At 28.3% G+C, this 15,108-nt stretch overlaps 1 protein-coding gene across 2 annotated transcripts; it reads right to left on the bottom strand.

Annotated features, from left to right (window-relative positions):
- Positions 1–891: 891 nt before the first annotated feature.
- LOC111623505 (SOSS complex subunit B1-A-like) lies at positions 892–13,323 on the bottom strand. 2 transcript variants are annotated; one of them, XM_023366102.1, is made up of 6 exons: positions 13,290–13,323; positions 9,315–9,453; positions 6,330–6,401; positions 6,078–6,156; positions 2,990–3,092; positions 892–1,265 (listed from the first exon to the last, which is right to left on the bottom strand). In XM_023366102.1, the coding sequence occupies exons 1-6, from the start codon at positions 13,306–13,308 to the stop codon at positions 1,126–1,128; spliced, it is 552 nt and encodes a 183-aa protein (XP_023221870.1). In that variant the 5' UTR covers positions 13,309–13,323; the 3' UTR covers positions 892–1,125. The 2 variants fall into 2 exon arrangements, with proteins under 2 accessions (XP_023221870.1, XP_023221869.1); XM_023366101.1 differs by lacking the exon at positions 13,290–13,323 and adding an exon at positions 12,895–13,011.
- Between the last annotated feature and the right edge of the window lie 1,785 nt (positions 13,324–15,108).

The raw sequence follows: 15,108 nt of genomic DNA, 5'->3' as shown, positions 1-15,108 counted from the left end.
TATTCTGATGTACTGTACATTTACTCTAAATGTAAAGATGACAAAATGTTGAAAGTGCTTGCAATGGATAAGTAGTAATCATTTAATCCTGATACAGATTCTAATTTTTAAGTGAATATTTTTGGTGTGGTGAATGTAGTCTTTATATTTACAAGAAATTTAATTACTCAAAGTTTAGTTTTCATAAATTCTTACATATTTAAAATAAATTGTTTGAACTTCATAAACAAAACTTACTCTAACACCTTGTAAATGTACAGCCAAATTTATTAATTTTCTAACGTTTTCGGTCATGTTAAATTACCTTTATCAAGAAATAACTTTTAAAATTCAAACACAGTACATTTGCATAAACAAATAGGCTTTTCGATGGCTGCACGTTTACAAGGTGTTAAAGTAAGTTTTGTTTATTGAGTGATATGCAGTCTCGGATGAATTGTTTGAACTTCATGAGAAAATCTATTTTCAACAATAAATTATCCTTTATAAATGAATTTTTTTATGAAACTGGCAAAGTTACAAAAATATCAGATTTTATTTTCTCCATTAAAAAACAATAAATTAACACAAAAAAATGAGGTTACAAAGACAATTATAGAAATTTATTTATTTTTGTGATGTAAAAAGTCTCATCCAAAATTTCAAACTAACAAGTTTATGTACATAATCTGTTCCATTTATGTACATGACATTCTTACTGTTGACAAATTTAAATTAAATCATGATATTTCTGCCTTAAAACAGTTAACAATATGTGCATATAATTACAAATGATAAAACAAAGACCTCTATCAAAGTATATATTTATGTATATATATAGATATATATATCACAGAAATTCTTTGCATTTTAAATTGGTACAAATTTTCCTAAAAAAATGTTGGTTTTACATTATTAAATGATATTTTAAATGATGTTTTTAAATGAGTGAAGAAACATTTTATAAATAAAAAACAGGCACTGAAAAAATATATATTTAGTCCTTTGCTTTATTTCTACTTCTTTCTTTCTTTCTCTGCTAACACTCCCGAACTGGTTACCAAAGAATCTAATTCTTTGGCACATCAGTTATTGCAGTCAGTTATATTAGCTTCATGCTTCATTTAAATGTCCAAGTACTGTATCTTATCTCCTATTGATACGCTGTTTATTATTATTCATACCATTACTATGGTTACCTATGGGATGTATTGTTCGGGGCGAAGAAGGTAAATTTGGTCTAGAAACGCCTCTCTGACTATATAGATTTGAACCGTCTCCGTTACCTGTAATGATTTTATATCCATGTTAATAGAAATATCGAAAAATTATAATCACAACAACAACAATTTATAATTAATTAAATATTAAATTTGATAATCAAAAACACCTTTCCAAGAACCCTTAGTTCATTGAGTACTTTGAATACTAAGATTATTTAAACAATTTTGAAGAATTAAAATAATTTAATGATTATTTTAGTGAGTAAAATAATTGTCACCTTTTTTTGCAAACTTTTTAAACTCCTTTACTAGTTTATCATCCTCATCCATAATTTTCAATCAATTCTCTACACACACAGTATATACATAGGATGGTTTCTCCTCTTTCTCAACTATAGTTCTTAGTTTAGTAGTTAATCATCATAGTCTTATTGGATGTAATTACATTGTTTTATCCCATTTAACACATTTCATAATGTAAATTTAACTAGAACAACATTTATTGTCATCATTCTATAATTCTTAAATTTTCTGGCATAAACATATTGCTTTTGTGTATTTATGAGAGTGAGTGCGAGACTAAACTTGCTTGATTGATTGATGTAATCTTAAATTCCTGCTTTCTCTAAGCTATCTTTGTCCTTATAATTTATTTTGTATACTAGTACATATACAGTTCAAAAATAAAGAACGTTATTTTTGAACTGTAAGACTAAATATCTGCATCCATAATTTCCCAGTATAATAAGTCCTGTTAATACATAGAAAGTACTAGTATACAAAATAAATTATAAATAGATAAAAAAGGACAAAAAGGCATAATAATTATCTTTGTCCTTATTTGAGAAAACCAAAAACACTGCTATACAGCAGTAACTAATAATAATTTTGGCAATCTTTTTGTAAGTGATACTTGCAGGTTCAGTTCCTATAACAAAACTGAAAGGAAAGACCAACTATTAAAGTCAAGGTGGAAAAACTTATCGACAAAAGTCTTTTCTATACACCGCAGATTTAAATCTATCACTAACCGTAATATTACTAATTATCATTGATCTTTCAAATGAATTGCATTATTTGATTTCAATTTATTATACTTTTCTTAAAAGCAAATTTGTTTGTGTCATGAATATAGCATCCTTGAACTTCATATTTAACATGTACACGATTTAGATTGTATTATTTTATAAACACAGTATTGTGAATACACAAATTTCTTGGGCTTTTTTCATGTGCATTTTTCTGGCTTGTCTTCGAATCAATATTTTAGATTTTAAAGATTTGAGTAAGATTCCAGATTTTATCATGTATTGCAATGTTAGATTTTATGTACTTTTTTTCATTAAGAGAAGTAGGGAGGGAGTGAAAATGAGCTCTAATCTCAAAATTGCTGATTGCCACAACTACTATTAAAAATAGTTAATAAATTAAGAATTTTTGATTTATTGAAAAAGGCATGTTTAGTTAAGGGAACTAAAAAGTCAGTAATTTGGTAAACTTGTTTTAAAATAAAGAAATACTGTGAGAGAAAATGTTTTATGGCGCATATATAAACAAGTTACACAGCTTTTAAAATGCTTTTGAGTTATTTCACTCATCTTCAAGAAAAAGCTTTGCTTTCTTGAACTATGTAACAATTGTTTATCACTTCAAAATATTTTGAAACTTAAAAGTTGCAAGAAAAATACAATTACTAGAAAACTAACAAACTACAATTTTAACTATAAAAAAAAGTTAAATACAACTGATATAGAAAATTATCAAATTTCAATAAAATTGGATCTTACCCCGTGGACAAACAACTGAAGTCGTAAGTGATCCGTGGGATGGGTTATTGGTAGTTACAGGTATTGGTTGCTGAGGTGTTGGTGATCCTCTCTGCTCCCCTTGCTAAATTTAAACAAATTTCAAACATAAAAAATCTCAAGCCTTAAAATCATACTCTCTTAAATTCAATTAGTGTTAAATTTTAGACATCAAAGTGTCTTCTGTATAAAGAAATGAAATCAAGAATTTGAAAAAATTTATAACTAATTTTTCAACAAGTTTTAGTATTATAATGCCCTCTTAGTCATTGACCAAGAACTAAAAGAAAAACGAAACTGCAGCAGCAAAAGCTATTAAAAACATCACAAAAATATGCTTCCATAATTGCTTTGACTAGTAGTATGGATGTTGGGAAAAGATGTGCAGGTTTAGATGTTACTCTGGAGGTGATGTCATGAGTGCATGTTTAATAAAACCCATGCCGGAAGATTTTTCAAATGTGGTGGTAAAAAATGAACCAATTGGATTTTTTATTTTTAAAATTGATACACTTTTATGTGAATTCTCAAAAATTACAGGTTTAAAAAATCGTCAATTGGTTTATCAATCCATCTAGGCATCCAACTAACTCCAAGATTGATTTGACTATGTAATTTCAGACTTAGTTCATTCTAGTTTGATAAAATTGTAAAAATAATGAATAAACATTAATCCAACAACTTATACTTTCTTTTATATTAAGAATTAAATATAAAAGATTTTCAATAATTTACTTAGATTGAATAAAATAGTATGGTCTACTGCAGTGTTTTTCAACCTGTGGGTCGCGACCCCCAGAGGGGTCGCAAAGCCGTACACGGGGGGTCGCGGGTAAAAAAAAAAGTGTTTGTAGGTACTACACTACAATAAAAAAAACCTACAATTTCGTTGAGAAGGTTGGGCCTGTTTATTTTACAGTACAATTGATTTTTCGATCGATATTTAGGTCTCAACAGAAAGAAAATTAAATACGTAGTTTTTAAAATCACTGATATAGTTTTAATATGATCCTGTGGGGTCGCCAAAATTTTTTAACTTGTAAAGGGGTCGCGTATTCAAAAAGGTTGAAAAACACTGGTCTACTGCAATATTGTTTTTACATGATTTAATCATGTCACAGTCAAATTTAGTCATTCATCATGCACTTTCAGTAATTAGAGACAAAATTATATCTGAATTGATGATTATTTTATCAAATTCATTAGTATGAATATCAGATTTATGGTTTTGATATGTCAAATTTTTTAAAATTAAAACTTTTTAACTAAAAATTCTTAACTTAAATTTATTAAACAAGTCCTACAAGTTGTATACCATCACAGGTTATTTGCATGAAGTAAAATTCACTGATGGTTAACCTTTGTAGAGAGGGTTAGTCAGATATAGTGCTACCACGATGTAGTGGAGAATAAACGTGGAAAATTTTTTAAAGAATTTTCCTGACGTGTTTTTTTCCATTTCAGAAAAAATTTTTATAAATAGTTATGTGTAGTAAAGAAAAATCTCTCTTTATTGTCACATAATTCCTTTTTTTATGTGAATTTTTTTCCATGGTAATTTTTGGCTAGTTTTTGGCAATATCCACAAAATTTTTTTGTGGATATATACAGTGGTGATATTCAGCGGGTTCGCACAGGTTCGGCCGAACCCGTTGTTAACATTTTCAAAGTTTTCCGAACCTTGTTAAACACATGTAACATTTCTCAATGGTTTGATTCTTTTAAAAATATTAAAATATACGTATTATACTCTGTAACACTACTAAACTAGAGCCTTCCGATGCACCATTTGAGCGAAAAAAAAAATTGTTAAGGAAAAATTTTCTGTTAGCGAACCCTTTGTTAAATATTTCGAATGTCATCACTGGATATATACCCATCAAGGGCAATCACTATTGATTGTCTATCTGTCAATCACTGCAGAGTGGTTAAGACATGATAATCATGCTAAAAAAAAAAGAAAATAATTTTACAAATTCCATTGAAAAGATGAATATGACATTTGACAATTCAGACTCAAAAAAATATTTGGCAACACTTTTTTGAGTGACATGTATCTGTTTTGATGGTTTGTTAATATTGCTATAAAATTAATTCTGATGACTAAAATAATTGTATAAATTTAAAATGGTAGCCCTAACTCAACTGAAATGTTTCACAAACCCCCTTTCTTGTGTACAAGAATATTTCTGCCGTTTTGCTAAAGAAATCTGAATTAAAAGATAACATTAAAAAAATGAAGCAAATAATATAAAATAATTTCCACATTTATATGAAATTCAAATTATTACTTAACTCAATTAGAAAGCAATAATAAATAAATCTTTACTACTCAAAATTTTGCACAATTCTATGAACAATATTTCAACACTAAATGACCTGAGCATTATAATCAATCTTCATAAAAGAAGTTGATATTTCATTAAATGAGTTATAGTTTAAAACTTATATTATACAATATAACAATAACTAAAAAAACATTCAAACAATAAATCAAGTTGTGTGTCCTTTTAATCTGATATTAAATCAATAAAACCAAAATTTCCATTAATTATTGTTGAATGAATAGATAGTCTGCTTAAGGTTATTTTTATAAGTATAGGAAAGATAGATAACTGAAAGTCCAAACGCGGTAATATTAAGCAGATTTCATTTATACTTTTGGTGATATTTGACATTACAGAAAAATTTATAGATAAATTCATTCCAAATTTGAATAATGGTAAAACAATTTAAGAATCTTACATCATTCCATTCCCATCTTACTAATAGTAAAATTGTGTTAATCATGTTAACACATTTCAATTATCAGCAACTTCTTAAGAACCTTGTAGAAGATAGAGAGTAACTATTGAATCAAAGTGCATATGGTGTTATAGTTGTCTTTGTAGTTGTATTATCATCTTAGATAATTTAGTTATCATAAGAATTAAATAGGAATATGTTGAATTTTGTCTGATTTTATATTATAAAGGTAATGTCAAAAAATCTACAACTATATGAAAACAGTTACTAATATGCCAAAGACATCTTATATATACTAAACTGGGGGAAAAAAACATATTCTTACTAATTTTGCTTGCATTTGTTGAAGATACTCTGGATTTGGATCACTCATGTTAGGAGCTTCAGAAAACAACATGCAAAATCTATTAAAAAATAAATCATCATTGCTATGAGAAAATTAGATTGAAAAAGGTAGATTTATTAATAAATTACCAGTATCTGAGAAATTTGACTGGCTACAAAGAATATAATATCAAATTAGATCTACAGTAACATTGAAATTGCTTAAACTTTTGATATTTTATAAACTACTCACTCTCCAATTTTTTGAATATCACCTCCTTTCCCAGTGTATAAAGTCAAACAACCTTTCCATAATGAAGCATACCTATAATATTAAAAATAATTATTATTTAATAGCAAATGTATGTTTAATTTAGCATTAGATAAAATTATCAAAACTTAAGATTAGTAATCAAAACGACTACTAATCTTAACACTGCATTGAGTAACAATCTACACAAATGTTTTCGACCTCCACTGAGGTCTGCTTCAGGTGGTGACTAAACGGTGTCTCCTCTTGACTGTTGGAACAATGATGCCTGAGATGTAAATAACGCGTGTATCGCGTTTCACCCCTCCGCTTGTCCCAGTTTGAATTCCTCAAATAAGTATCTCCACACCTGCGCGATCGTTTCTCTGTCTTTGAAGTTGATGCAGGTGCCCCAATGTTGGCTTTACATGGTATCAAGTGGATATTAAAAATAATAGCCACACTACCACCTTGTCGGCCTATGTTACGACCCTGAAATTTGGGCGGACTTCCAAAACACCAAAACCAGACAGGCATTTCGTATTGATCACATCCTTCACCTGGAGGCCTGGGAGATTTATAAAGCCATAATTTATAAAGCCAAAATTAATCTAATCTAATTTAATTAGATTAATTTTGATTTGATTGAATATTAATTTTGATTAGGTGGTTAAAACACTTATTATTCTAAAAATTATAATTAATTAATTTAGAAATTTCTGGAAGAAAAGAAAACACAGCACAGAGTGGGACTTGAACCCACAACTTTACTACCTAGACCACCAACCAATCTTGTTTGGCAAGACCACTTGCCTTAAAGTTGGATCATGATTATGTATTTATGTATATATCCAAAAATATTATATATATTATTGATACACAGAAACACAAAACAATGAACAGAGAAAATTTCACTCTCCAGTAATGAATGAAGAAAGAATAGCACACCAAGGGTGTAAAACTGACAATCCAATGTCTGCATACAGTACTGCTTGCACCAACTAAATCAGTCTCAGGTATCAGTGGATTTATAGGTTCAAACATGGCCACTGTTCTATGGAAGATTCTTTGTGGCTAGATCTGGCATTCATTGTAGCAGTAACAGAGAAGACACTATGGGAGAATTGGAAAGTTAGAGAAATGACCACTATTGGATATTAGTGTATAATCGGCCCACCTCATTCATGTTGAGCTGAAATTCCACAAAGTCCACGGCAACATNATTTATTATTCATTTTTTTCATAGATAAAATACTTATTTATTATTTAAGTAAATATTTTACCAGAGGATTATTCATCCTATATAATGATCTCAGCTTGAGCATCATCAACTGGTAACAGTTTTTGGGTGAGTTCGTTAATAGCGGTCGCTCTGCAACGGAAGTGCGCTGCTGTTTGTAGGCATTTAGGAACGACGGTGAAAGAAAGATGGCGGCGCCCGCACTATCGATAGTATCGTGATGGAGGAATCTATAATTCTAAAATGAGCTTTTAGAGGCAAAAGAAGGATCCCAATTGTAAAATATAACCATTAAATGGATTATTTGTTGAAAGAGCATTCAAAGTAGCCACGAAAACAATTAGAATGCTCACGTGGAGTTACGCAGAGGTATAAAAGAACGCACCCTTTATTACATTTTATGTTGTACGAGGGTTTTACCTAATTCTCGAACCGTGTTAGAGTGAACCCGTGCTATAAAAGCACCGTGTTATACGGGGAATTTTCCCAATTTCGAACCGTGTTAGAGTGAATCCGTGCTATAGAAGTGCCGTGTTATATGGGGTTACCTGTAATGTTAAAAATGAAAAAGTTGACAATTCATATATCCGGTTTCCATACATAAATCATTTGTATGAAAAATATAAAACACAATTTAATAAATTTTCTATTTGTATAGTAGCAAAACAAAAAATAGGTTAACAAATGTAATTAATATTATAAACAAAGAAGATCTAAGCATTATTATGAAAACAACTAGAAACTGCAGGAGTCATCTACAAATTATTATGTACGTGTACTAGTCTGAAACGTTACATAGGAGAAACAGAAAGAAGATTGGAAAAAAAGTTAAAGGAACACGAAGCTGCAATCCAGTTAAAAAGACAAGAATACCCATGGTACCAGCATTGTAATAGATTTAATTTAATTGCAAAATAGATAGAAATAATGTTAAAATATTGTATAAAACTAAAAATTGTTTAAAAAAGAATTATTGGATATTTCTGTATCAAAAATTATGCAAAAGTAATTAATTTAAATACGGGTATGAATGTAGATGCATGCTGGGACAACATTGTACAGTATAAGGGGAACAACAGTTGGCAAATGAATGTATCCACTGATGAGGTTTTTTGAGAAAAGCGAAATGCATATGAGAAAAAATAAAGGTTTAGTATTCGTTACTTTGTTTGTCTGCCTAATAAATTTCTCAAAGTCGGATATAAAGTGTATATTACTCGTTAACATTCTGAAATTATTTTTAGAATTGTTAGCATATCATTGAAAGCAAGAAATTTTGGCAATTTAATTACTGTAGTGGGTGCAATATAATGACCAGTGTTTAAAGCACTGGTTGAGAGTGATACAAATGCACATTATCAGCCATATTCAGGGGTTAATAACAAAAAAAACCAGTTCAATAAAGCTTATTTACATAAAGATATTGTAATCAGGGTCTCTTATAGTTATCATTAAGTTCAATGTTAAAATAAACTTGTGAAAGTTTACTTTTATATTCAAAATTTGCTATAGTTCAGTTGTTTTGGGACATGCTAATTCTGATAGCATTAAGTAATTATTGATACTATAATAGCCATGATTACAATAAGTAGATTTTACTGTGTATTCTTCTAAATATTATTAAATTTTCAAAATTAATAAATTAAACTCTGACTTTACATATCTGTAGAAAATGAAAATTTTTAAATTAGAAAAGTTCAGGATTTTTTTAACATTTGAAATATGCTAAGCTAAAAATTTCTATTTACCCTTTAGTTAATTTGCAAATATCACCAGACTGGATGTAATTTCCTGGTTCGTCCCAAACAGAAAGATTAATACAAGCTGAACGATCAGCTATTTTACAGGTTCTCACTTCATGACCATCTTTTGTTGTATTTGGCCTACCTATAAAAGAAATTTATAGTATCATAATTTAACATTAAATTAAAATTTATATAAATAATATAATTTTTATAAATACTACTTGAATAATTTCTTGTCTTAGTTTTAAGTTTAGTTGCCAATTTTAATAATTGACAAGAAAAAAAAAAATAATACAATAAGGTGTTATATAACAATTTAATCTCACTTCCCATATATTTTATAAATTCTCAGATGAATGAAATTAAATTTATATAAATCAAGAACAAAATATACAACATGAATCCTGAGTGAGAGAATCAATCTTTATATAGTAACATCAAGAAAGAAATGTCCAAATTAAAACACATTTGGTACTTTTGAAAGACCTTAAAGAAAATCATTAACTTAGGACTAAATTTACTAGTAAGAGTCACTCAAATATGTCTTCATCAATTTTAACTCCTTTTTGACTATCCCCCTATCACATTTTGTCACCAATTTTTACACATCTCCATGCTGATATGCTTGATCTACCACTCCCAATATTAAAATGAAGCATTTCTGTAAAACAGAGACAGTATATTAATTTATATTTCCTGCCAAGATGAGACTAATTTTAAAATCAGGCAATAGAAAAAATTCACAAATTTACTACAGAAGAGTCTGATGACATTAACTTTAATCTAGAAATTTCTTAGTACATAATATAAAAGCTGTTTACTGGTATATTATGTTAACAGTATCTTTATCTGTAAAAGGTTTAATTGTTGCCATTATCCTTTCATATTAAAAGTTTTACTAGAATGCTTCCAATACAATATATTTAGTATTTAGTGCAATACTTCTGCTAAAATGCAACTATTTAAATAAGCAAGAACTTGCTTATGATCATTGATCAAAATAATTTTGGTAAAAAAGATTTCAAATAGGAATATTTTTAAGAATCATTACATCATTCTACTAACCCCCTTCAACCATAATTTTTATATATCTATTCTCAGTGCAGAAGTAATTTGAAAGACCTCTAAGTATTGTTAAGAACATTCTCTACTATTTTCCTTGGAGTTTAAAGGCATTCAATCAATCAGTGTAGCTTCCAATTTAAAGAAATTTCTTTATTGAGAATTTATAAAATAAAAATGTTTATTTCAATTGTCTTATTGCTTACAAATTATAGATTTACATAATTTATTCATATTTTTACATTAGTTTAAATTAAATAAGCATTATCAGTTTAAGTACAAAAACAAGGAGCAAACATTTAAGTATAATATAAAGACACCAAAACCATGCATTTAGATTTTAATGTTCATTTTGTTAAATAAGTCATGTTAAAACTACTTATCTACAAATCATTATATAACATTTATCAGCAGAGTTTCAGCATTACAGAGATTTTTTTTTGCATTTCTATTTAGTAAGATACTTGCTAAACAATTATTTATTAAGATTTACAGGCAAGTTGAGCTAAAAGCTGCAAAGACATTTCTGCTCTAAATTTAGCTGGTAATTAAAGATCGAGATTAATCCATTCTATCATTCTGTAAATTATTTTATTTCATTAAAATAAACCAGTTTAGAAATTATTACTCTTATTAAACTACTTATGTAAAGAAATTTAAAAACTTTTGGTCACCTGCATGACATCTGATAAATACCATAACCTCTAATTTAGTATTTTCTTATAATAAAATCAATATATTCAGTTAATATCTATCAGAATCAAAGGTGTATGCATCTTTTTTTCTGTTAAAATCTTAAATGTTATACATGTACCATTACACCATGTTTTAGCAATGATATTTTATTATTAATTAATAAAACAAACTGGAGATATATATTTGAAATAAAATTTAGCAATTGCAAAAGCTTCAGATATAAGCCAACATTTTGAAAGTTCAGTTACTTTATAATGTTCTATTCATAAGTGTATAATATACAAACTCATGAATGGTTATGAATATAATGAATATGTTAATTTTGTGTGTCTAGAATATATTTTGAAGGATAATTTTGTATAATTTATTAAACAGGTCAATGAGGAAATTCTAAACAGCATTCTTTCAACAAAATGATACAATGGCAGTTATTAATATTTCAATGAAGTTACTAAAATTACCAAAGATTAATGTATTTAATTTTTTAAATGTTCTCTTATATTATTTATTTTTTCATTGCCAATTGTTTAGATATCTTTGAATTTTCCAGTTTAATACAAAGCTAGTGCAGAAGATACTTTCACACAAAAACTTAGCATTTTTCATTAATTTGAAATCAGGTCGGTCAGACACTAGCAGATAATATTTTTACTTAACTTTTGATTTAATAAAAATCTGTAAATTTAAAAATTAAAAAACAGCTAAAGTTGTAACATATATTAAACATTAATTACTTTAAAAGATGGACACATGAAAATAATTGTTAAATGAACTACATTTTTGTCCATCACAAGTATTGTCCAGTCATACACTTAAATTTCTCAATTATTGATTTTCATATGTAAAAATACTAAACTGGAGAAATTTATGTATATAATTTAAATTTAATTTACTTATTATATATAATTTTAAGCAATTGAAATGAGAAAAATCTTACAAAACAAAACCACACCCTTCAGGAAGTAAAATTTAATGAACAAATAACATTTGACTCAGCGTAATGGATGACCTTCGATTAAATTTTACTTGCTGAAGTGATATAATGTATGGTTTTGTTTGTTTACACATTAAACTGACCAAATTAAACATTGAAATGATAAAGATTGGTACAACAAAAATAGTACTTTAACTTGATACAATATCCAAAAAAGATGAGAAAATATGATCAAACTTACTAAGGGAAAAAGAGAACTTATTATGTAGGATTGACATACAGAATACTATGGAATCATGTTACAAGAAACAACTATATAGAACAAGCCAAGTGTTATAGCATTGATATGGACACTAGATATGATGATCCAGATTTATTAGAAATGCCCTGTAATTGTTAATAGCTGGGCAGATAAGCAAACCATCTTTATATATATATTAAAAGCAAAATAATCTGTCCTCACCGAAACCAACTATTTACAAAAATACAGCACATAAATAGGTTATACCAGGTTGAATGTGGGGTCTACAATCCTTACTCAAAAGGTCACCCGTTAACTTCCTCTGTGGACTCTTCTTAATCCTTTTTATGAATTCATGCAAGTAGAAAGAGAGATAGGAGACAAAGACTTCACTTTTGATTCAGACTTAGAGTTGAAGAGACAGCTATTTGTTTGCTTCTTTAACAACTATTTTTTAATAGTTGAATAGTTTGATTTTTGAATAACCTTCGGCTATATACAGAATATAGATTTAGCTTTTACACTATTTTTAGTAATTTTTATCTGTATACAGTATGTATTAAAAACAAAATGTTCTGTCACCACCACACAAACAAAATACAATGGAACCCTGCTTAATGAGCAAATCAAATTTTTAAAAAATGACTCACTTAATGAGTGATTTTTCATATAATGAGTGACAAATAGGGAAAGTTCTGGATTGTGCACATGCTCCATCATGCTATTACCAGCAATTTTTTTGTTTTCTGTAAATCAAATTCGCATTCCAGGTTGGTTCATTCCATGCTAGAAGAAAAGATTGTTAAGGAGCGTGAATTATCATAACATATATTATATAATTTTCTTTGAATAAATGTTATATGTAAAATACCATATTTACTTGCATATAAGACAACCTCGCATATAGGACAAGGTGTGATGTTAAACATCAAAATAAAGAAAATTAAATTTATTAATACAATTCTAATTTTATTTTGTTTAAATCACAAATTATCATCAAATGCACGTATTAAGGCAAACAATCATATTTTCTTGACACTATCACCTTTTGTCCTCCGATCCATCGAGCGAATTTAAAATGCAATATTTCCTGAATGATTGCTATCAGCTTTTGAAGATTGCTTTTCCATGCACCCAATACCTATGTAGCAAAACCAAAAGATTATAATGTGTATGACAGGAAAATGTTTACTTTTTATTATTCAAAATGTACAAATATTCATTAAAAATACAAGTAACCCCTGTATAACATGGCACTTCTATAGCACGGATTTACTCTAAGACGGTTCAAGAATTGAGAACATCCCCGTATAACACGGTGCCTTTATAGCACGGATTTACTCTAACACAGTTTGAGAATTGGGTAAAACTCTCGTACAACATGAAATGTACAGTAATAAAAACTATTAAAAGCGAACTTTATCTAATTTAAAATTAAGGAAATCCCCGTACAACAGTTCAAGAAACATGATAAAGCTTTTAAATACAAAAGATACCTCATTTGACATTTTTCATTCGAGCGCATAAGTACTATCAGATTTTCCTGCATAATTTTTGTGAAGTATTAGTACTTAAGTATGTAAATTTTCATTTCCTGCCTTCTGTCAATACACGTGGTCCTTCTCAAAACTTGTTTCAGTGTTGCCAGATCTCGACACTTCTTTTGATATTGCCAGATATTTTTTCCTTATTCAATACTTGCTTTATTCTTCATAAGTGCTTAGCACCATATAAGGAAATTTATGAAGATCTTTTAACTAAAAGCAAGCAATCTAAAATAACATTTCTTGCAAAAGGTAGAGCATGGATAATGGATCTGAAGATAATGCAGAAAAATGCTCAGAGGACAAGGATATCTTGCCAAAAAGAAAACGCCCTCAGTTAATAGTGCTTAGTGATGATGAAGAAAACATTGTTTAATTTATATTAATATGTATCACTTCTTAAAAAAATTTTAATAAAGATATTTATCTTAATTATGAAAATATAATAGCATGTTTTTTAATTTTTGGAACCTAACCTCCCTTTTCGTACTAGTTCTTTGTTTTGTTGAAAAGTGTTTGTTGGCAGCTATAGTGTTGTCAAATGCCAACAGAAACGTACAGACATTATCTTAGGTTTTGGTGCAGTAACAATCATTAACCAAAAAAAATACTTGATATCCAAATAAAGACATTTGAAATATTTAAAAAAAATAATCACTGAGTAAGAAATGACAGCTTGGAAGACAAGCTCCTAAGAAAAAAAATTTGACTCTTTTGTAAAAATAAGCTTGGCTTTTTGAAGTGGTACAAGAGTTTTAGCTATACTGTTTTCTTAAGCTTGTCACTTCAAAGCAAAGCAAAATGTATCTTCACCATAAAAAAAAACTTGACTATTAACAAAATTGTCATAATTTTACTTGGTCCAAGTTCTTTACAACTCAGATGTTTTTGTTTGGTTTATAATTTCCTGTATATTCACTTGAATTTTACTTTATTAATATTTGTATAATTATAACTTTCCTTGTAATTTTAAAATTTGAAAATGTCCACAGATGTTCACACTGTCAAATGCATTTGTTCTAATACACTTACTAATTTTTACAGCTAATGTCCTTATAACAACAACAAACATTACTAAATAAAAATTTAATTTTGTTTCCAGAATTAAGCATTTTTCTCTTATCTTGGGGGTACAACAAAGCATATTAATCTGGATGTTTAACTATTAGTTAAATTAACTGATCATCTTAAGGTTGGTTGGATTTGGAATTGTGTGGAATAAGAGCCTAGGTAGGCTGAAAAGTGCCAGGTCTAGCCAGTTATGTTGATATATGCTCCCAAGGGTATATTAAGACTCAAGAGGGCTCTTGAATCTTAATA

This window comes from Centruroides sculpturatus, unplaced genomic scaffold, assembly GCF_000671375.1.
Source record: "Centruroides sculpturatus isolate CEXI.00-Female unplaced genomic scaffold, Cexi_2.0 scaffold278, whole genome shotgun sequence".
Taxonomy (NCBI): Eukaryota; Metazoa; Arthropoda; class Arachnida; order Scorpiones; family Buthidae; genus Centruroides; species Centruroides sculpturatus.
The sequence above is the reverse complement of the archived record's forward strand: the minus strand, read 5'-3'. Positions and strand labels throughout refer to the sequence as shown.